Source organism: Arachis hypogaea, chromosome 20 (genome assembly GCF_003086295.3).
Source record: "Arachis hypogaea cultivar Tifrunner chromosome 20, arahy.Tifrunner.gnm2.J5K5, whole genome shotgun sequence".
Lineage (NCBI taxonomy): Eukaryota > Viridiplantae > Streptophyta > Magnoliopsida > Fabales > Fabaceae > Arachis > Arachis hypogaea.
In genome coordinates, this window is record NC_092055.1 from 57,070,165 (window position 1) to 57,091,086 (window position 20,922).

General features: G+C 35.1%; 2 protein-coding genes and 1 long non-coding RNA gene across 3 annotated transcripts; 2 read left to right on the top strand and 1 right to left on the bottom strand.

The window, feature by feature from the left end:
• Positions 1 to 3,005: 3,005 nt before the first annotated feature.
• Positions 3,006 to 6,741, top strand: LOC112784185 (CBS domain-containing protein CBSX2, chloroplastic). The gene is made up of 9 exons (XM_025827309.3): positions 3,006 to 3,279; positions 3,522 to 3,801; positions 3,901 to 3,988; positions 4,089 to 4,153; positions 4,324 to 4,372; positions 4,654 to 4,706; positions 5,817 to 5,932; positions 6,139 to 6,196; positions 6,289 to 6,741. The coding sequence occupies exons 2-9, from the start codon at positions 3,610 to 3,612 to the stop codon at positions 6,355 to 6,357; spliced, it is 690 nt and encodes a 229-aa protein (XP_025683094.1). The 5' UTR covers positions 3,006 to 3,279; positions 3,522 to 3,609; the 3' UTR covers positions 6,358 to 6,741.
• Positions 6,742 to 7,365: 624 nt separating this feature from the next.
• Positions 7,366 to 9,965, top strand: LOC112784330 (abscisate beta-glucosyltransferase). Its single transcript, XM_025827483.3, has one exon. It carries the CDS (start codon positions 8,242 to 8,244, stop codon positions 9,694 to 9,696), a length of 1,455 nt encoding a protein of 484 aa, XP_025683268.1. The 5' UTR covers positions 7,366 to 8,241; the 3' UTR covers positions 9,697 to 9,965.
• A 7,927-nt stretch (positions 9,966 to 17,892) lies between these two features.
• LOC112784266 (uncharacterized) lies at positions 17,893 to 19,871 on the bottom strand. The gene is made up of 4 exons (XR_011878567.1): positions 19,733 to 19,871; positions 18,560 to 18,666; positions 18,123 to 18,334; positions 17,893 to 18,018 (listed from the first exon to the last, which is right to left on the bottom strand). It is a non-coding gene; the product is annotated as an uncharacterized lncRNA (long non-coding RNA).
• Positions 19,872 to 20,922: the final 1,051 nt, after the last annotated feature.

Below are 20,922 nucleotides of genomic sequence, written 5' to 3' on the forward strand. Positions count from 1 at the left end.
TGAGGATTTTTGTCTTTGGAACTGACAGGCCTGCCACGCTTCTGGCGTGTATTTGCTTCGGTGGCAATTTGTCCAACTGGGACATCAATTCGAATTGGGGCATTTTCCGCTGGTATATAAGATTTGGTTATCCTCTTTGTATCGAAAAATGCATCAGGCAATTCATTTGCTATTCTTTGTAAATGTATAATTTTTTGAACTTCTAGTTCACATTGCCCTGATCGAGGATCTAAATGCATCAAGGATGATGCATTCCAATTAAGTTCCTTTTTAGGAAGCTTATTCTCTCTCCCTAATGTTGGAAATTTTGATTCATCAAAAACGACAATCTGCAAACCGGGCTTTAAATACATCTCCGGTTTATGTCTCAAGATACCTCACTATAGAGGGAGAATCATATCCAACATATATCCGTAATTTTCTTTGGGGTCCCATTTTGGTGCGATTAGGTGGTGCAATGGGAACATATATCGCACACCCTAATATTCTTAAATGGGAAACATTTGGCTGCTGGCCAAAAGCTAATTGCATAGGAGAGAACTGATGGTAACTCGTTGGCCTCAATCGAATAAGTGCTGAGGCATGTAAAATAGCATGTCCCCAAACCGAAGTTGGGATATTTGTTCTCATAAGTAAGGGTCTAGCAATTAATTGGAGGCGCTTAATAAGTTATTCTGCTAACCCATTTTGTGTGTGAACATGAACTACTAGATATTCAACACTTATTCCATTAGCCATACAATAAGCATCAAATGCTTGGGAAGTAAATTCACTAGCATTATCAAGACGAATTGCTTTTATTGGATTTTCTAGAAATTGTGCTTTTAATCGAATAATTTGAGCCAGTAATCTCGCAAACGCTAGGTTGCGAGAAGACAATAAGCACACATGTGACCATCTTGAAGATGTATCTATTAGGACCATAAAATATCTAAAAGATCCACATAGTGGATGAATAGGTCCACATATATCACCTTGAATCCTTTTTAGGAATTCAGGGGACTCAAATCCAATCTTTACTAGTGATGGCCTTAAAATTAACTTCCCTTGAGAACATGCAGCACAACAAAATTCACTAGATTTAAGAATCTTCTGGTTCTTTAGGGAATGTCCATGTGAGTTTTCAATAATTCTCCGCATCATGGTTGTTCCCGGATGACCCAATCGATCGTGCCAAGTTATGAATTCATTTGGGCTAGTAAACTTCTGGTTTACAATGGCATGTGATTCAATTGCACTAATCTTGGTATAATACAACCCAGATGAAAGTGAGGCTAACTTTTCTAATATAACCTTTTTATTTAAATAATGGGTTGTGATACATAAGTACTCATGATTTCCCTCATTCATAGCTCAATATGATATCCATTTTGGCAAATATCTTTAAAGCTCAACACGTTTCTTAGAGACTTGGTAGACAATAGTGCATTATTTATTATGAATTTTGTTCCTCCGGGAAACAAAATTATAGCTCTTCCGGAGCCTTCAATCACATTGCCTGAGCCAATAATAGTATTAACATACTCTTCTTTTGGCACAAGATGGGTAAAATATATATTACTTTTAAGAATGGTGTGCGAACTCGCACTATCCGCAAGGCAAATATCTTCAGAATATGTGTCCTTGCCATTTTTCTTCAAAGACAAATGATAATAATAATAAAATGAGTAGAAGTACATGCACAGTAAAATTATTCACATGAATACTTAACAAACACACATATTAAACTATTCCATCATTGATCAAATGGCTAATATTTTCTTCAAAATCCTTAAAGAAATTAGATACATCATAATGAGTGGTGGAATTTTCATTATTTGAAACAAAATTTGTTTCCTTTCCTTTGTCATCCCTTTTCAAGGATGCTTGATAAAGAACAATTAGATGTCTTGGGGTACGACAGGTACGTGACCAATGTCCCTTTCCACCACAACGGAAGCTTTTATCCTCAATTGATTTACTTTTCCCATTGTTTCTTTCTTTATCCCACTTCTGGTGAGATCCTTTCTTGTGAACATAATTTCTTTTCCTTCTATAATTTTTCTTGTTATCAAAATCTTGCCATTTACCTCTTCTGGGGTTATAAGTTGCCGCATTTGCTTCAGAAAATGGGGCGGCGCCGACTGGGCGCGCTTCATGATTTCTTAAGAGCAACTCATTGTTGCGTTCAGCAACAAGAAAGCAAGAAATTAGCTCAGAATATTTTTAAATCTTTTTTTCTCGATTGCTACTGCAGGAGCACATTCGAGGTATGATAGGTCGAGAAAGTTTTCTCTAACATATCGGGTTTGAGGAGGTATCATTGTCTTTTGATGATTGTACCTTTCTTCAAGGTCTTTCCACAGATCTGCAGGATCTTTTAATGTGGAATATTCATTTTTCAATCATACGTCAAGATGACGATAAAGGAAAATCATAGCTTTGGCTTTATCCTTCTGGGATGTATTATTTTCAGCCTTAATGGTATCTCCAAGATCCATTAAGTCAAGATGAATTTCAGCATCTAGTATCCATGATAAATAGTTGTTTCCAGATATATCAAAAGCATTAAATTCAAGATGAGAGAGTTTCGACATAATAAAAATTTGTTACCTGAATCTTCCTAAAAATTTGATCAGAGTCTCGTGCTGATAACGTGTTATATTATAAGTAAATAAATAAATAAATAAGAAAGAGGTAACAAATAAAATGAAAAAATATAATAAAAGAGATATTAAGAGAATTGTTATTGATGTTGTTGTGTAATCTCTCAGACTATGTAACCTTATTTATACTTATACAAGATTATCTTTTTCAACCTTTTTTAAAAGTTAATCTTTATAAGAATCTTAAGTTTTTTCCTTGAAAACTTCAACCGCCCAAATTAATGGTCATCCACATCATATACTTATATTAACAGAAACTTTTTTTTTTTCGGTTGCATTTTCCGAATGGGGAAGAAGGTTCAGAAACGGCACTTGATTTTTTTAATGTTTTAAATGTTTTCAAGTTGGGATTGGATTTTCAGAACCTTATTCAGTTATTCATGGCCAACTACCTTGCGTAGGCCCTACCAAGGCTCAACATGGGGAATATGTAGCAGTATAGAGTATAGCCAACCGCAACCACATAATTATAGGCACATAATACAGCTTTAAAATATTGGAAAATCCTAAACAGCACTCCATGCGACTAGAAAACGACACCGTTCAACAACCCGCGCCGACTGCGATACTACATTAGTGTCAGTTTCCGCAAATTATTCTTCCCACCGGTTTCAACGGAAAATCTGAAAGTAAAGTACGTTCACGTCTCCTTTTCAAATTTAAATTTCATAATTCATTCATTATTCAACCATTCTTCTTTGAATTTTCTCATTTTGTTTTTTTTTAATTTACATATCTTCATATTTTTCATAATTTATTCTACAAACTGAGATATAGATAGAAAATCAGAGATTGCCATTATTGTCAGTACCAAAAATAACTTTCCTTTCTCCATTCCACGCTATTTTTGGTCTCCGATCTCCCTTCCACTTACAGCGGCGGAAGAATCACCAGCAAAATCAAAATTAGAAAGAAAAGCAAAACAATTTTACATTAATAAAGGATTTAAAGAAAAAGCATCGACATGAGTTCGATTCCTTCGATCAACACACTCCCTGTTGTTGCTCCGCTTCGCTCCCTTTTCCCTCCTCAATGCGGCGAGTTTCTTCCTTTATCCGCCATCCCAAAACGGCGACGTTCATTGTCCTCGGCTGCGTTTCGCCCAGTTTCTTCGGGCCCTGGCCCAAGCCCAGGTCCAACTATCAATTCAGCTCCGGTAAGTCTTCTTCTCAACGGATCAAGCTTCTCTGATACGATAACTGCTCTTTACCCTTCTCAGATGAGGTTATTTTTGTAATTTGATGTTGGTTTTCAGCGCGGGAATGGAAGTTACACAGTTAGTGATTTCATGACAACGAAAGATCATTTGCACGTTGTCAAGCCCTCCACTACCGTTGACGAAGGTAAGGATTTGTTTCTGTAATTTTTTGTTTTTTATTATTATGTTATTTAGTGTTCGTTTTATATTCTCCCAGTTTATTTACTTAAAATTTAAAATTTCAGCTTTGGAGGCACTCGTCAACAACAGGATCAGTGGTCTTCCAGTGATCGATGACGACTGGAATCTCGTAACTTTTTAATCCCCTTCAGCTATTTTTGCATTATTGTTTTTAACGTTCTTCACTTATGTTTTTTTCATGTATTTGTCCTTTCATCATCAAAATGCAACTACTTTGACTTTATTTTACTTCCTCTTTGAGATTTGCCTCTTTTTCTTTCTAATAAAAAATTGCTGCAGGTTGGAGTTGTTTCAGATTATGACTTGCTAGCAATTGATTCTATATCAGGTATATTATATTATTTTATTTTGTTCTACTTTTTGCTAATTCTGAGTTGGAAATCATTTGTGTTAGTTATCCTTTCTACTTTTCAAACTTCGTGTTGTTATTGTTGAGAATGGTGACACTGAAGATGTCAATATGCCATGTATGATAGTGTGGGCATTGAACTTCTTTACAAACCTTAAGCAATGCTATTATAAAATTCTATGGTTGTGCCGAAGTTTGCAAAACAAGAGTTCCGCATCCTGCTGCAAAGTGTCTACTAATCTTTTGTTTTGGCTTTTTAGGTGGTTCTCAAAGTGATGCAAACTTGTTTCCTGATGTTGGTAGCTCTTGGAAAGTATGTGCAACTTTTTCTTCTAACTATGCTAAATAGATTTGCTGTCAATCATTCATAACACCTCTTTTATTCATGTTCATGGAATGTGCTTTGTAAATTGAGATGGGGCCATTCTATTATGTTGTTCACAAACTTAATTCTGAACCTACATGCAATCCTATATGACAATTGAATTTCAATTTTTATTTTTTGCCATGCACACCATTGTTTTGCTGAAATCATAGTATTTCACTGAATACTAGGTCGTTGTAACTCGTTATAAATTCTGAAGCCTTGTGTAAATTTCATCAATTACTTATAAATTCTGAAGCTATTAGTGTTCAAGTTTTCAAAAAATGCAAGATTTTTAAAGGAAGGAAGTGGTATAAATTTTGAAAAATCGTGACAAAAATCATTTGCTTTAATCAGCAAACCTGCATCTTAGTTATCTCGTATTAGGAAATATTGCTGTCTGAAGTATAATTTGGACGAGTGCATCTTTGTTTCCATTTGTATGCTAGAGTCAAGCTTCAGGAAGTAATGATCTGATCATGTGAATGTAGCAAAGTTTTGCTTGAGTTCAGAAATTACTGTTCTGAATAAGTTTACTTAAAAGTCCCAGTCTTTTGCAATAGAAGAATTTTGGAAGTCAGCCAGGTCTTTTTGAGTTTATGAGTCAGTGCCTTCCAATATATATATATATATATATATGGGATCAGCTGTCTTTCTCCTTTGTTTTTTTTCGGGAAATGTAGGGTACCTTCCTTTTGCCTTTGTATTGACTGCTTTTGAAATTTGCATGGTGGTCTTGCCAATGTTATATGGATTCTGTGATCAAACATGATCCTCAAAAGTATGACTTTGTCAGGACATTAAGATCACTTTTGTGTGTCAGGTAGTAAAGGATATGCATAGGTTCCGTATCTTAGAAATAACAAAATTTTGGCCTGAATTTTTTTAATATTCCTTCCGCTGTCTTCTTTGTGTTACTTGTCATGAAGCAGAAGGGAGCTTGCAATCGTATGAAAACTATCAATATTTTATATGTTAGGAACAAATGTCTATTGAACTATCATTAGTTTATTATGTTAAGCAAAACTGTCTTGTTCTAATTGTTTGCTTCAATGACAGACATTTAATGAGATACAAAAACTGCTTAGTAAGACTAATGGAAAAGTTGTTGGTGACCTAATGACGCCAACTCCACTTGTTGTTCAAGAATCTACTAGTCTGGAGGATGCTGCTAGGTACTGATTTTATGTATAATCAACAACATTGAACTCTGTGTTTTCTTCCCCTTTATATTCCAGCCCATGTACACTCAATAATTCTTCGCCAATGTAAAGGGCAAAAGAAAAGAAAAAACCTACTATAGTTTAATTTTCATTTACATGTTCCCTTAGAATGGCGAAGCTGATCACCTGATGTCTGACACCAGTGCTTATTGTATTAGGCTGTTGCTTGAAACGAAATATCGTCGACTACCTGTGGTAGACAAGGATGGGAAGCTGGTAAGAAGAGTATCTTCCCCCTCTTAATAGTTTAATATATGTGCTTCTTTCAGTAGTGGTTTTTGCTGAATGTTTCTCCTCATTATTGGAAGGTTGGACTCATTACAAGGGGAAATATCGTTAAGGCGGCTCTGCTATCGAAACATGCCGGCGAGTGGTGAGAGATCCACATAGTTTGAGAAAACCTTATTCAAATAGTTTTGCTCACGGTTTGTGTAGTGAAAGTCAGCATAGCCTCTACATGGTTAGGTATTTAGTCATCATCCGATGGATGTTTAGATTATATTACAGATGCGATATGTATGGCCAAAATAGAGTAGCTGAAAACAACTTCTGAAGTGTTAATATGTATAGACGAGGGTGATCAATTGATCTCCTTGTTTGAGATATTTTATGAGCCCTGGATTGTTTCCACCATGGAAACACTATATATAGTCAATTTCTATTCAGGCTCTCGAATAGATCTTTTGGAGCACTGTATTATAAGCTAATTGTAAATTGCTTAGGGTTATAATTTATATATTTAATGTCTAGGTCATTTTTCATATTGGTTTATTCACGAGTTTGTTATTGAGTTGGATAACTCGACTATTTTTGTCACGCCAAAATGTCCTTTTTGCCAATTGCAACTTGCAAGACAAATTGCTGGCATATTTTTGGTCGTTATCTTGTGTGCAAATTGGAATGCAGGCGAAGAAATTTAAAGGTGAAGCACTTATTGCCATGTTTTTGTGTTCTATTTTCTTCATTTTCCCGAGATGAAAACCAAAGCTGGGCATGAGAAAGCAAGATAGAGGAGTCTCAAATGCCAAACAGAACACAATCTCCGCCTCGCACCTAAAGCTGATAGCAGCTACGACAAATAAGTACACTAAATGGCCATAGCACAAGAACCAAACCTAGCATTAGCAATATATAGAATATTTCCCTTGTACTCATTCCCACAACTAAAGCTAGAACAAACCCTTAAGCGGTACACACTTGTATACAGTATACAACCTCAAAAATCCAAGTGGCTGCAATTCATGTTGTAGAATGTAGACTGAAAACAGTTATACCAAAGAATAATGGTACTTTTGCTTTGCATTTTTATTTTTTGTTTTTATTTTTAGTATTTTTTATTTTTAGATTTTGTGAAGAAAAAATAATGAAAATAATAAAACTTTTTCTGTTTTTAATTTCTGTTTTTTTTTTTTTACAAAATTTAAAAAATAAAAAATACTGAAATAAAATTAAAAAATGAAAATACAAAACAAATGTGAGCTAATAGTCTGTTGTTCCCTGTTCCAAGTCCATGTTATCATCAAATAATAGCAAAAAAAAGTAAACATCTTGTGCCTCTTGCAGCGTACCACTTGATCATAATTAAGCTAACATTCTTAGGCTCAAGTACCAACACCACCAATCCTATCTATTTGCATGTTGGATAATTTCAGTACTTAATATCTGTTCCTGTTTCATAATCACTTTAGCTATTATCATTCGTGAAATTTAATCCACAATCACTGCTACTGATATGGGAACAGCTGCACAATGCTTATAGCATGCTTTTTTTTAGATAGATCATGCTTGCTTAGAAATCCTGTATGTAAAATACCGCTTAAATATTATTAAGCGTTCTAGGGTTAAAACATTTCTCCGGAATATACTTTTGATCAAAGTATAACTTAGCTGGAACTTCGAAGACTAATAGCCTAGTTAGAGCCTAAAATTCCACAAACAAATTACCATTGATGCCACTGGGTGTTCACTAGTGAGTTATAAGTGGAAATTTCTTGAGCAATAAGTTTGGATGCCATTAAAGCCTCCTTTATCCTTCACAAGAAGTCAATTTCGTTTGAAAGGTGTTTCCGACAACAACTTAAAAGCACTATGGCAAGTCAAAAGAATCTGGCAACGTGCTTTGGTACGCACGTCACTGGTGACGTTTTAGAGTTTAACCTCTTCTCATCATTGTGAAGCTAACAAAGGCCTTCTATATATCCCACCACCATCCTTCAAAACCAAAACAGCATCTCTAATTCTTTTCATCATCGTTAAGAAAAATGGCAACTGAAACTGGTTTAGTAAAAATGTTCTTCTTCCCCTTCATAGGAGGCGGCCACCAAATCCCAATGATAGACACAGCAAGAGTTTTTGCATCTCATGGAGCCGCCTCAACAATCATAGCCACACCCTCCCACGCTCTCAACTTCCAAAACCTCATAACTAGAGCCCAGAGCTCCGGCCACCCTATCACCATCCACACTCTCCCCGCAGAAATACGCGACGCTACCGACGTCACCGCCGGACCAATGACCGACACCACCGTACTCCTTCAACCCCTCAAAACCTTCCTCCTCCGTCACCCGCCGGACTGCATTGTCATCGACATGTTCCACCGCTGGGCCGGCGACCTAGTCGACGAGCTCCGAATCCCGAGGATTGTCTTCACTGGTAACGGTTGCTTCCCTCGCTGCGTCCAAGAAAATATAAGAAAATACTTGAATCTCGAGAATTTGAGTTCAGATTACGAGCCTTTCGTCGTTCCTAACCTTCCTGATAAAGTAGAACTCACAAAGTCTCAGCTTCCGATTTTCGCGAGAAATCCGTCGCTGTTTCCTGATAAAATGAAGGATTTCGAGGATAAGAGCTTTGGAACTATCATCAACAGCTTTTACGAATTGGAACCTGATTATGCTGATTACATGAGGAACGAGCTTGGGAAGAAAGCATGGATTGTGGGACCGGTTTCGCTTTGTAACCGAAGCGTAGAAGATAAAACCCAGAGAGGGAAGTTGCCCACCATTGACGACCAAGGTTGCTTGAAATGGCTGAACTCGAAGGAACCGCATTCAGTTATTTATGTCTGCTTTGGAAGCTTGATTCGGTTACCACCACAGCAGCTCAAGGAAATCGCTTACGGTCTTGAAGCTTCTGGTAAATCGTTCGTTTGGGTTGTTGGAAAAATTATGAAGTCATCGCCCAAGAACAAAGAAGAAGATGACGAAGATGATGTTCAAACATGGCTCCCTGAAGGGTTTGAAGAGAGGATGAAGGAATCAAACAGAGGATTGATCGTTAGAGGGTGGGCTCCTCAGCTTTTAATACTGGAGCATGGCGCCATTGGAGGGTTCGTGACTCATTGTGGTTGGAACTCAACTCTAGAAGGAATCTGTGCCGGTGTGCCTATGGTGACGTGGCCAGTGACGGCGGAGCAATTCTTGAACGAGAAGCTGGTGACGAGTGTGTTGAGAATTGGGGTGCCAGTTGGGAGCAGAGAGTGGGTGTGGTTTCGTGACGAGTGGAAAGAGGTGGTGGGGAGAGAGATGGTGGAGATTGCGGTGAAGAAGTTGATGGGGGAGAGTGAGGAGGCGGCGGAGATGAGAATGAGAGTGAAGAAGATTGCTGAGAGTGGCACAAGAGCTGTTGAAGAAGGTGGAACTTCTTATCAAGATGTTGATGCCTTGATTCAAGAGCTTCAAGAACGCAAAGTTAATAATTGCAATGGCGAAGTTTAGATTAGATTGCCCAACAATACAAAGAAGTTGTACACTTAAATCCGCTTGAATCCAAGAGAAATAAATTCTTTATACAAGAATTTCTCTGAAGCCGTTAAGCGTGACTATGAGTGAATTCTACGATGGACAGGCATATCACATAATCTCCACTCAATCGTTACTCTATCATCCTAACAACCAAAAATGTTATTCATATATTAAAATTAGTTACTAAAATTAGCTAATATATTTGTGTATAAATATATATATTATATAGTTTATTTTTAATATATATTTTATATTTTAATATATAATTTATACTAATAACTAATTTTAGTAACTGATTTTATTATACAGATAATATAGTCATGACCATAAATTATTTATCCTCACTTTTATGTAGAGTATCATAAGTTAATACTAAAATAATTAAAAAAATTTCATTTTTTTATTTTTAAAAAATTAGTAATTAGATATTGAATTTCTAATTATTTTTTTACATATTTTTTTTTCTTTTACTTTTAGATTAAAAATAGTGAGACATTTGATCTGCTAGAACTTTTCTCTTTTTCAATCACTGTTGCCATTCTCTCTTTCTCTTCCTCCGCAATCTCTTTCGTTCACTTATCTTCGCCGTTGCAATCCGCTTCTACTGCCACCGCAACAAGCTTTACCCGCAGCGCAACACGCTTCCCCGCCACTGCAACCTAATCTTTTATTAGATGTTGTTTTCACCCTATTTCTTGTACATGATATATTTTATTGTTAACTGTCCCTTTATGTGTTTTAATCTACGTTAATTGCTTTCATACTCTTTGTTTAATTCAAATGTGCAGTTGTCCTTTAAGCTTTTGATTTATTCTTCAAAGTCTCGCTTATTTGTTTTTCTTAATATTAAATAGTAATTTTTAATTCTCTTTGAAGTCATCTTGTTATGACTTACGAATGAACTTGTGTGAATTTTATGTGAGAAATAAAGGGTTCGACAGGTCTAGCACTACAAAAAAAGGTCTATGGCCACAGTGAAAAACTGTGACCATAGCTAGGGAAAAAGGTGATTATAGGTCTATGGTCACGATTTTTCCACTGTGGCCTATTCTGCTGTGGCCATAGACTTATGGTCACGGTTTTTTTTTTTTTTATCTATGGTCACGATTTCTATGGTCACGGTTGTAGTGTTCAAATTCTGGCACTTTAGGTCACATTTTTTTACCGTGACCAAAGGTTAATCTATGGTTGTGTAAAAACCGTGACCATAGGTTGCTCTATGGTCACCCTTTTATTAAAATCATGACCATAGCCTAATCTATGGTCACCCTTTTATTAAAATTGTGACCATAACCTTATCTATGGTCACCCCACCTTAAAACTGTGACCATAGTCTTTATGGTCACTCCCCCTTAAAACCGTGACCATAGTCTTATCTATGGTCTATGGACACGGTTTTTACTGTGACCATAGCTTATCTATGGTCACCCCACCTTAAAACCGTGACTATAGCCTATTTTATTTTATGAGATTTAATTTTTTTAAAAGCATAATCACGTTCCAAAATGATGATAATCACAAAATAAATCTAAAAATAAAAAATGATAATCAACAATTAAGATAAGTTGTGATTAAAGTAACCAACTAACATATCAATATAGTTGAGTGAATACACTTGTCTCAATCTCAGTTTTATACAGTGATTTATACACTAACACTAAGTAAACACTATTAACAGAACTGTTCCATAGGTGTGAGAGCAATACAATTTAGACTCAGCCAGAATAGATTATTTCTGGTATTGCTATTCTTCCTTCTCAATGCTCGAGAACTTTCGTTTCAGCCACTTTACTATATGAAAGCTCAGTACCTGTTTTATTAAGATGCAAAGCAAAGTCACATTAGATATAAATTACTATAACTAAGCTAAACCTTATAGAGGACTTTGATTTCTAATATCAGTAGAATTTGCACTCTTCTATTCCTTTAGTCTCTACAGTTAAATTATGATGTGATCAACTGAAAGACCAAATTATAGCTAGAAACCTAAATTTGAAATAAGATCTCAAAATATAAATAGAACAGTGAAACATTAAATTTTTCATGGTATTTGATAACATGAATAACCTTCCGAGAGAAGTACAAATTCATATTTATCATGTTACTTAACAAATCAAATTAAACAAACCACAAGAGAGCTTCCATTACTAGCTCTAGCTATTTAAGTAATATAATAGTTCTTTTCCCACTGCTCCATAATTCATTCCTAAATAGAAGTAGAGTCTCGTGGAAAAGCTTCAAAACTTGAAAATAGAGAATAGAGTTATAGGCAAATACAATATATAACATACAAATTCACCTTATGCAAGAAAAATGGTGACAACTTGTAAACTTGAGTTCTAAAACCAGTTCCAACATCCATAATAAGCGCTTAGATATTGGAACAAGATGCAACACAACTAATAAGAAGGCCATCTACAATCCTTCTCTCAACATGCTGTGCTAGTCTTGCATCAGCTACATTATAGTGATGCCTAGTACACAACCAATTCAAAGTTCAAAACCTGGTAGTGGTCATGGTCACATATCTTTTAGGTAATAGCTTAACATTATTGCATAGATGAAGAAAAATAAGGCCTTCATCAACCAAACCACATCAATACATGGTGCGCGAAATTTAACTTTGCACAACTGAACTAGCAAGTGCACTAGGTCGTCCAAGTAATACCTGAGGTGAGTCAGGGTCGATCCCACGAGGATTGTCGGCTTGGATCAAATAATGGTTATCTTGTAAATCTTAGTTAGGTGGATAGAAAAGTTGTGTAGTTGTTTAAACGCATAAACGTAAAATAAAGATAACGTTACTCAGTAAGTGTGAATTCAATGATAAGAAGATGGTTAAGGCTTTGGAGATGCTTTGTTCTTCTAGATCAATACTTTCTTACTGTCTACTCCAATTGTGAATATTTCTTCTATAGCAGGCTGTATGTGATCAACGCCGGTTGAGAGGCCGCCAATCTTCCTCTAGGATGAACACCAGGTTTAGTGCGCATCCAGTCTGAATGAGGGTGAAGCTCCTGCAGTTCATCCCCTTGGTGATCCTACTCAAAACACCACAGACAAGGTCAAATCTTCCGAATCAGAGAATATTGCGCCTTGATTCTAGCCTTTACCACAAAGACCTTAATCTCCCCATACCTCGGTTGTACTGATGTCTCGAGAAGTTTCCAACAAAGTTGTGGATTAGCCGTCTAAGAGACGTATCCTCAAGCTAGTGGTTCATTGATATCCGATGAAAGACGCTCGCTGAACCCATGTATAATAGAGATAACTTGTGATGGTTCAACTCATTCATAAGGTTGAAGAATGAAGATACATCTTAGGAGAGAATCAAACACGAATTGAAATAGGATATTAGTACTTTTATTAATCCATAAAACTCAGCAGAGCTCCTAACCTTAACCTAGGAGGTTTAATGGCTCATAATGTACAATGAAACTTGAAAATATGAAATAATGTTCTATGGTGGTTGAAGATCCTAAAACAAGGGTGATCTTCTCCTATATATACTAATCTAATAACTAAGGATTACAAAAATATGATAGGCTTAGGCTTGTAGTGCAAAAATCCACTTCCGGGACCCGCTTGGTGAGTGTTTGGACTGAGCTAAGAGTGTCTTGATGAATGGATTTTTGACGGTTTAGAATTCCACAATGAAATCTCGTTGTAAAGTATAGTTTCTAACCCAATCAATAATCCTTTCATACAAACATTTGTTGTCACAAGTACAAACCCCTAAATTTATAAACCGAAGTATTGGAACCTCGGGTCGTCTCTCAAAGGAATTACAGGGTAGTGTCCTTGTTATTGGTTATGAGTTGTATATTTTGGGATTTTGGATAAGGGACATGAAAAGTAAAGCGCAAAGGAAACCAAATGACAAAAAGGTCTTGGCAAGGGTTGGTGGTCAAGGATCTCTATCCTTATCACTAACCACAACATGAGAATTGGCATGGATCAATCCCATTAAGTCATCCTCTAACTAGGTAAAGGAAAGTCAAATGAGCTATATCAATCCAAGTCCATAAGTCCTAGTTCTCCACCAATTCAATTAGTGAGATCTAGAGTTAATGGCTCCCAATCATCAATTACTTGGACATTAGTAACTCAAGAGTTCCTAAGTTACCTTCCCAAGCCAAGAGCACTAAAATCTACTCTAACATCTTTTCAAGCATTTTGACAAACACTTGGAAGGCACAAAAGGAAATCATAGTAAATTGACAACAAGAATATAATCTAACAACAATTATTGTAAGGAATTAATAACAACAATCAAAAGAAACATAATTATCATGAATTACCTCAAATTGAATTGAAAGAAAATAGAATGAACAAAAGTAGATCTACAACAAAGCATATAAACAAAGTAGAAGAAATTATAACAAACAATAGAAGAATGATGAATGCAACAACAAGGAATTGAGAGGTAGAAGAAGATGAAAGCATGAATTGAAACCTAGATCTAAGATTATTGAACTAATCCTAATCCTAATCCTAGAAAGAAGTGAGAGCTTCTCTCTCTAAAACTAACTAAAACTAGACCTAATGTGTGTTGTGAAGTGATGATGATACCTTCCCCTTCATTCCTTGGTTTATTTAGCTTTTTCCCGCCAAAAACTCAGCTCCAAATGGGGCTAGAAACCCTCCAAAATCGCCAGGCACGAGTTCCTCCTTAAATATCACGTGCGACCTTTGGTGCGTACGCGTCCCTGGAGCATTTCGGAATCTGCGCGTAGGCGCATAGTGCGCGCGTGCGTCCATGAGCTTTTTCCAAATCTTTGGCTTTTCATGATTTCTCCACTTTGTATACTTTCCTTTCACTCCTTTGATCCTTTCCTAGCCCTTTTCAACCTGAAATCACTAGCAAACAAATCAATGCATCTAGTGGAATCAAAGGAAGATTAAAACTATCAATTTAAAGGTCTAAAAGCATATTTTCACATCCAAGCACAAATAAGGAGACAATCACAAAACCATGCTATTTCATTGAATAAATGTGAGGAAAAGTTATCAAAATGTCCTAAATTCAACACGAGATAAACCCTACAAATGGGGTTTATCAACCTCCCCACACTTAAACCTTAGTATGTCCTCATTCTAAACCAAGAATGAAGTAAAGGGTATGACATTTATTCAATGGAACTAAACTATATGCAACTATCTAAATGAATGCAATTGCTTGGTCAAAATAAATCAATTCCCAAGAATACATACATAAGCACAAGGGCCAAAGGTATTAACAACCATGCTAAACCACAATTGAATTGAGCTATTAAATATTTTTACAAACTTGCATGAAGAATGATGATCATAGGTGCACTACAAGAAAAAGCAATATTTGTAACAAAAAAATTTGTTACAAAAAATCAAAATTTTGAAACAAAAGAATTTTGTAACAAAAAAGGGTGCCGTTGCAGTATGTCCCGTTTCAAAAAGTTTTTGTAACAAAAAATGAAACTGTTACATTTCAAAGTAATATTTTGTAACAAATTTTTGTGATACAAAAAACCAAAAGTCGCTACAAAAGTGATAAAAAAATTTGATCTTCAAAATATTTTTGGTGATTGTGCATGAAATTGTGATCTTAATGGTGCCAGCAACTTGGTACGCACAATCATAATCTCAATTCTTCTTCACAACTTTGCACAACTAACCAACAAGTGCACTGGGTCGTCCAAGTAATAAACCTTACGTGAGTAAGGGTCGATCCCACGGAGATTGTCGGCTTGAAGCAAGCTATGGTCATCTTGTAAATCTCAGTCAGGTAGATTCAAATGGTTATGAGGTTTTGATAATTAAAATATAAATAAAATATAAAATAAGATAGAAATACTTATGTAATTCATTGGTGGGATTTCAAATAAGCATATGGAGATGGTTGTTGCTTCTGAATCTCTGCTTTCCTACTGTCTTCATTCAATCATTCATACTCCTTTCCATGGCAAGCTGTATGTTGGGGGATCACCGTTGTCAATGGCTACCGTCCGTCCTCTCAGTGAAAATGGTCCAAGTGCACTGTCACCGCACGGCTAATCATCTGTCGGTTCTCACTCATGTTGGAATAGGATCCATTGATCCTTTTGCATCTGTCACTATGCCCAACACTTGCAAGTGTGAAGCTCGTCACAGTCATCCCATCCCAGATCCTACTCAGAATACCACAGACAAGGTTTAAACTTTCCGGATATCAAGAATGATGCCGATTGATTCTAGCTTATACCACAAAGACTCTGATCTTTCGGAATGGAGGCTAAGAGATACACGCTCAAGCTATTGCAGATAGAACGGAAGTGGTTGTCAGGCACGCATTCATAGGTGAGAATGATGATGAGTGTCACGGATCATCACATTCATCAGGTTGAAGTGCGAGTGAATATCTTGGAATAAGAATAAGCTTGAATTGAATAGAAAAATAATAGTACTTTGCATTAATTCATGAGGAACAGCAGAGCTCCACACCTTAATCTATGAGGTGTAGAAACTCCACCGTAGAAAATACATAAGTGAAAAAGGTCTAGGCATGGCCGAATGGCCAGCCCCCAGAACGTGATCAATGGTCTCAGTTTCGAAATATGAAAACTGGATACAAAATAAATCTCTAAAAGTAGTTTTTATACTAAACTAGTAACTAGGGTTTACAAAAAATGAGTAACTAAGTGCAGATAGTGCAGAAATCCACTTCCGGGGCCCACTTGCTCTGTGCTTGGGCTAGGCATTGAAGCTTTCATGTGTAGAGACTCTTCTTGGAGTTAAACGCCAGGTTGTAGCCTGTTTCTGGCGTTTAACTCTAGTTTGTAACCTGTTTCTGGCGTTTAATGCCAGAATAGGGCAGAAAGTTGGCGTTTGAACGCCAGTTTGTGTCATCAAAACTCAGACAAAGTATGGACTATTATATATTTCTGGAAAGCCCTGGATGTCTACTTTCCAACGCAATTGAGAGCACACCAATTGGGTTTCTGTAACTCCAGAAAATCCATTTCGAGTGCAGGGAGGTCAGAATCCAACAGCATCTGCAGTCCTTTTTCAGCCTCTGAATCAGATTTTTGCTCAGGTCCCTCAATTTCAGCCAGAAAATACCTGAAATCACAGAAAAATATACAAACTCATATTAAAGTCCAGAAATGTGAATTTTTCTTGAAAACTAATAAAAATATAATAAAAAGTAACTAAAATATACTAAAAACTACCTACAAAATAATGCCAAAAAGCGTATAAATTATTCGCTCATCAGGTGACAATATTTTTTTTCCTATTGTAAAATTTTGTTACAAAATGTAACTTAATTTTGTAACTTTTTTTTTCTAGTTACAAAACACTATTTATTTTGTAGTAATTTTTTTAATACAAATTACACGCATAATTTGCCAAATTATATTATTTTTAATTAATTAATATATTAACTAATTTACTCAATAAGTCAACATTTATATAATATATAATAACATAGATAGTTCAAATATCTTTCATTTAACTAAGATTGTTTTATAAATCTTCCATATATAAACTTTAAATTACAAACTAACAAGACACATTGAAGAATCCTAAAGAACTAGATAGATGCATAGGACAAGAAAAATAAGGAATTATAAATGTCCAAAATATAAACTACAAATTACAAACTCCATCATATTCATACATCTCCTTTCTCATAGAAAAGCTTCTAATAAGTGCCACACACCTGAAAAGACCACCAACCAAAAAACACTGGCTTAAGAAACAAGATTTGTTTTTCCTTTAAAAATGCTCAGGAAAAACAAAAAACTATACTCGTATTATTCAACAATGAATACAAACTTTAAAATTTTTACCATGTCCTTTTCCAACTCTTTTTCAGTTGAGCAACATACTCAACAATTTTTTTGATGGCTTCCACCTATCGATGTAACAATCGAAGAGTAGAGTTTAGACCTTGACAAAGCAATTGATTAAAAAAATTTGCATAATCTCACACTATTAACTTAAATAATCATAATAATTATGATCATTTATACTAACTGTTTCCATATTATGATAGAATATTTTTGCACGAATCACTTGTAGATGTTTAACATAAGAAACAAGATATAAAAAAAAGATATAAAAAACCAAAATAAAAATTAGAAACAAGATGTAACACTAATTATAATTTAGATTCTTCGTCAATAAGAGCACGAAAAAGGATAAATGCCTACCAATTTTCAAAAATAATGAAGCATTATGTATCAAGTTGTATAACCTTGATGATTGTAGAACAAGGCTCTCAACATCTCTAATGTATAAAATGATGGGAGCAGTTTCTGAGATAGAAACCAAGACCTGCACAAAGAAAATGTTCTTAGAACTTCTTTTTTTAAAATATATGTAACCGAGTAGGTTGTTATCAAATATGAGATAATAGAAGTTTAAGAAAATTAAATCACCTTGTAAAGTGACAGAAAAAATAGCTTTTCATTGAAACACAAGCTACTCATGCGCTTTAAAGGAGTTACAAACAAACTCTGAAATAGTAAGCATAATATTGCAACACAATAAGAAGCAACACTATTTATATTAGATGCCGCAGAGCCATTCCTCCTAAGCTTTAAAACAGTTTTCAAACCTTTAGCACCAACACTTTGTTGATGTAAAGTACCTATAAAATCAAAAGATAGTTATAAAATGAAATTAGCAATTAATATCTAGGACATGATCAATAACAATATGATGTCAATTAATACAATTCTAAAAATTTTTGTCTAGAAAATTTGAGCTTTACTTTCTCTAGTACCTATAGTTTCAAATTGTTCAGCTAGCACAAACATGTGAGGAAATCACACAGTCAATATAACCAAACGGTTCAGCTCAAATTAAATAAGACCTGCAACATTGAAAACAAGACACTTTGTAGAGCATGGTTCTTCGCATCCTGTCACCTAAAATTTGAAGCTCCATGAACAATGGTAGAGTTTTGCCAATATCAATAATCTGCTGAACATTCAAAACTTTATTGCATTACCAACCAAAGGCATAAGCACATGCTTATCAAAGCATCAATATCCTCATCACAGAAACTATACACTCATTCTAAATTTTCCATTCAACAAAAAAAAATCAATATACATGGCAAAGGAACAAAAAAATTTACAGCAACAAAAGATTTACCTAAGTGATTTTTTAAGCAACACAACAACAAATTCAACAAAATTAATCAACAAAATTACAATTACAATCAACCAAATATAATCAACAAAATTAGCTAAGTGACTATTACACTATTGAATAATCTGCCTGAATCAACAAAATTACAATCAACTAAATATAATCAACAACAATAAAGAATCTGTTAGTACACGGCAGAATTGCTTAACTCCAAAACAATAAAAGTAAGGTTGATAAGTAGAAATTGGTTAGAAATTGGTTTGATAATTTACAGGTCTGGTTAGTTCTCATCTCTAGTAATGTCTATAGTAACAAATAAAAATCATAAACAATTAAACAATGACTACCATCTCCAACCCCTCTTTGGATCCACACCCTGTAGTTCTAGAACAGGCTTGCTATCAAGAAAATCATCAAATTTATCATCCAGTTCTTCATTCTTTCCATCATCAATGACCCTATCATTTAAGCCCTCATCATTGTCACTTTAGTTAACAAAATCTCAAGCAGCAAGCCTATGTGGAGCTTAATTAGTTTGAAGGTCTTTAGTAGGAAAAATGTAAGGCTAAATTATTTTTCAAGAGAAAGATGTCAAAATAAACTTTTGGTCAGAGTCATTGTGCTAATAGAGAAATGTTTTGGGAAGAAATGCTTTGAAGAATTGTAACAATGAATTGCTACCTTACCCACTTACCCTCTTCTAGCTACCCATCACCACCAGTTAGCTGAACACCCAACAACTCAAGAAATCGATAAACCGTCAGCCACTCTTGCTAATTAACTCTTTTCTTATGAATACCAATGCCAATAATCACTCTATAAAAAAAATCACATAATTATCCTTATCCTTCTCATATCACTAATTAAGTTAGAATAGTGTGCCGGAACCTACAGCTTTACACTGACATGAAAAGCCTCATAGCAGGAAACTTTCAGGACTTCCTCACAAGAGTCATAGCACACCGATGATGATGAGGACAGAGATGGCGAGTGAGGAGCAGAGAAGCAAAGACCAGCCAGTAAGACCGGTGAGGAGGTAGAGAAGCAACAATGACGCACGGCGAGGAGCAGAACCGCGACGACCCACAGCGAGGAGCTGTGTAGCGACGACCGACAACAAGGGGTGAAGAAGCAGCGATGGCACACGCAATGAAGAGAGACTAGGTTGAGACATGCAACGAAGGGAAGGGGACGACCATGGAGAATGGGAATGTGGGGGCTGTGGGGGCTGCGGGGTTGCGGGACTTCGGTGGCTGTGGGGCTGGGGGCTAGGGTTCTTTGATCTTTTAATTTCAAAGTTCAAAGTTTCAGATGGGAGAGGAAAGGGAGGACTGGGCTGCGTTGGGGAGTTTTAGGTTTTTGGCCATTTAGGTTTTGTTTTTTTTTAAATGAATGTCAAAGCGCGCGTCGTTTTGGAGGGTGCACCAAACCCGAAAACATCTAAAAGTTTTTTAACAATCGGAGGTTTTACCAGCTTAAAAATGAGTGTTGGGTTATGGTAGATTTTGGACTAGTAGAGAGAGAAAAAAATCAGAACTCTATATTTTATTCTTAAGAGAGTTTTTCAAAATTTTATTTAAATGGTCGAGGACGGCAAACAACAAAATGAAAAATAAAGGTGAGGAATAGAATTTGGATTTTACTTTTTATATTTGCTTTTATTTTTAAAGTTTAATTATTTTTATTTATGTTTAATAATTAATTTTTTAATTTAAAAAATAAATTTTTAATCAACATTTACGACTTAATTATTAGTAAAATTATATATTACTTTTATAATAAAATATAAAATAATATAAACCATTTTTAAAAATAAATCATTTAATCTTTAATTTTTTATAAAAAATAATTAATTAACACAAATAATATTTTAAAAAATAAAATTTTTAAAACAAAATAAAATTATCTTAAAGATTTTAAGATTTTAAAATAATTTTTTTAGTTAAAAAAATTCTTGTATTTTTTGACAAACAAACAACTTGTTACAAATAATATTAAATTTTGTAACAAATTAATTTTTTATTACAAAATAATTAGAGTTTTTGAAACAAATAGATATTTTATTACAAAATATTTTAAACT

What these genes read in the sequence shown, in the direction of transcription:
- LOC112784185 (XM_025827309.3), top strand. Translation starts at nt 3,610, where the DNA reads ATGAGTTCGATTCCTTCGATCAACACACTCCCTGTTGTTGCTCCGCTT. An exon ending in AGCAATTGATTCTATATCAG is followed by an intron (nt 4,373 to 4,653) that starts GTATATTATATT and finishes TTGGCTTTTTAG; the next exon opens with GTGGTTCTCAAAGTGATGCA. An exon ending in TAGACAAGGATGGGAAGCTG is followed by an intron (nt 6,197 to 6,288) that starts GTAAGAAGAGTA and finishes CATTATTGGAAG; the next exon opens with GTTGGACTCATTACAAGGGG.
- LOC112784330 (XM_025827483.3), top strand. Translation starts at nt 8,242, where the DNA reads ATGGCAACTGAAACTGGTTTAGTAAAAATGTTCTTCTTCCCCTTCATA.